The sequence below is a fragment of the Lucilia sericata genome, unplaced genomic scaffold (assembly GCF_015586225.1).
Source record: "Lucilia sericata isolate MDLA Ls3-8-SP2 unplaced genomic scaffold, ASM1558622v1 Contig007740F_arrow, whole genome shotgun sequence".
NCBI classification, from domain to species: Eukaryota; Metazoa; Arthropoda; class Insecta; order Diptera; family Calliphoridae; genus Lucilia; species Lucilia sericata.
Window position 1 is genome coordinate 2,501 of NW_023997999.1, and position 2,500 is coordinate 5,000.

General features: G+C 40.6%; 1 protein-coding gene across 1 annotated transcript in view; it reads left to right on the forward strand.

The window, feature by feature from the left end:
- Nucleotides 1-2,500, forward strand: part of LOC119615776 (la-related protein Larp4B-like) — a gene marked incomplete at its 5' end in the record, with an annotated part of 13,596 nt that overhangs the window by 2,492 nt on the left and 8,604 nt on the right. Inside the window, 4 exon segments of the mRNA XM_037971768.1 lie at nt 1-59; nt 121-363; nt 431-1,064; nt 1,169-1,818. The exon segment at nt 1-59 is cut by the window's left edge and continues 82 nt beyond it. Coding sequence (XP_037827696.1) covers nt 1-59; nt 121-363; nt 431-1,064; nt 1,169-1,818 — 1,586 coding nt within the window.

Genomic DNA, 2,500 nt, shown 5'->3' on the forward strand with positions numbered 1-2,500 from the left:
CAGATGAAGATGCACAAAAAGCTTTTAAATATTTAAGAGAAGATGTTAAAGAATTTCAGGTAATTTCTTATATAAATCATTGATTTGTGATTATTATTTAACATTTTATTATTTATTTAGGGTAAACCAATAATGGCTCGGATGAAAGCCAAACCATTTATAAATAGATTACCAATCGGTCCAGTATCAACTATTAAAAATGGCTTCCGTTTGACTTCACCACCAGCCGCTGTATACGATCCAAATGCTGCTGCTGCAGCGGCTGTTGCTTATAGTGCAGCACCGCAACGTTTTGTTTATGCTGCCAATGGAGCAGCAATGACGCAACCACCAGTACCATATAATGGTCAATTACATTTAATTGTATGTTGTTTTCTTGAATAGTTTAATTGAATTGCATTCTAAATTTTAACGTATATTTACTTTACAGCAATTCCAACAGCAACAATTTTATCCCGGCATTGTTACACCTTGGCCTACTGCGGCTGCTGCAGCTGTAGCAGCAGCCGCAACCACAGCACATGGTCAGAATTTCTATGAGATTGGCAATGTTTTTGCAGCCAATGGTTTGCCTCCTGCAGTACCTGCATATGCCACAACAGCACCACCTCCTACACAAACTCCTGGTTTAACTGGCAGCACAAAACCGCAAAGCGGTGGCGGCGGTGGTGGTGGTGGCGGAGGCGGTGGACGCTATAACAACAATCATCGTAATAATTCTGGCAACAGTGGTGGTCAAAGCGGCGGTGGTCATCGTAAGCAGCCACGCAACACAAACCTCCAACAGTTGCAACAAACTCCCCAACCTCAACCCCAATTGGCTGGTAACAATATAATTGTATCTAGTGTAAGTGTTGGTGGAGCTGGTGGTCTGGTCGGCGTTATGCCAACTACCATTGTCGATCCCCATCAACAGCAGCAAACTATGACGCAACAGCATCAAATGCAACAACAACAACAACCACCACCTAATCAACAGCAACAACAGACTTCAAGTCAACAGCAGCCTGGCTCTCAGCAAAGTAGTAATACAAGACATTATTCAAGCATGAAACCAAATACTGGTAAGAACAAACAAACTCTTTACTTTGAATCTGTATTAAATGTGTTACTGTGTTTTTTATATACATATATCATTATACATATATAATTTTATTATTTCCAAAAGGTGGCATACCGAAATCTTCTATTGATAAATCATATGGTGGTGGTGGCAATACGAATGCTCTCAGCAGTCATCATCATTATAGTGCGCAAAATCAAACTACTCATCATGTACAAACACAACAACAACAGCAGCAGCAGCAACAACCTCAGCAATTGAGTGGCGGAGGCGGTGGTGCTGCTGCAACACACATACAACAAACTCACTATCAAATGCCTTCCTCTAATACACAAACTGGTGCAATGCAGCATACTTCCTATACGGCACATAATGTACCAACTGTTTCAGCACAACAGCATCATCATCAGCAGCAGCAACAGCAGATCCATCAACAGCAACAACAACAGCAGCAACACGACCTACAAGACGATGTTAATGTTGAGGTTGTTCATCAATCACAAATTGTTGTACAACATGTGCCACAACAGGGACATCATCATAATCCACGTAATAATGTTACTTCATCATCCTCTTCTTTGAGTAATTCGGTTGGTGGAAGTGGTGTCGGCGGCGGTGGCAGTGGTGCTGGAAAAGATCCGCCACATTGGTCTCAATCTCGCCCAAGACGAAGAAGACGTGATGATGATAATTCTGGCATGACTTACTCACCTAATAATCGTGTTGGCGGCGGCGGTGGAGGAGGAGGCGGCGGGGTTAGTATTACAACATTTTATACTACAGTACCTACTAACAATTGTTGTTATTTGACGACCTCAACTGGTAGCAGTAATAGCATACTAGTAGATTTAGGTGTTGGGGGTTTTGGTGTGTTAGGTGGCGGCTTAGGGGGCGTAGACGCCCATTTTGTAGCTGGTAGTAGTAGAGAATCGGCTGATGTTAGCAGAGGCTTTGGCGGTTATATAAGTCATATTAACGTGATGGAAGGAGAGGGAGTCTGCGGCGGCGGAGGCAATGTTAGTGGACAAATGTATTCAGTTGCTAGCAATCCCACCTCCACCACCATCACCACTACCAATACCCATAACAATAATATAACAAATAATATTGTCACACAAACAGCCAATATCACCACTAGCAACAGTAGCAGCAGTAGTAGCGGCAGTAATCATACTTCTCAGCCTTCCTCAACAACATTTCTTTATAAACATAAAGAACGTTTCTCTCAAAAACTATCCACAACCACTAATTATAATAATAATTATAATACCAATACCAATTCCAGTAATAGTAATAGTTTAAATACTTCTATAACTACCACTAAAAATGTCAACAAAAACAACAACATTTATAATAATAATTCAAATAATAATAATAATAATACCACTACTAACAATAGTAATAATAACAATAGTAAAAGTTTAGTAATTCAACAAC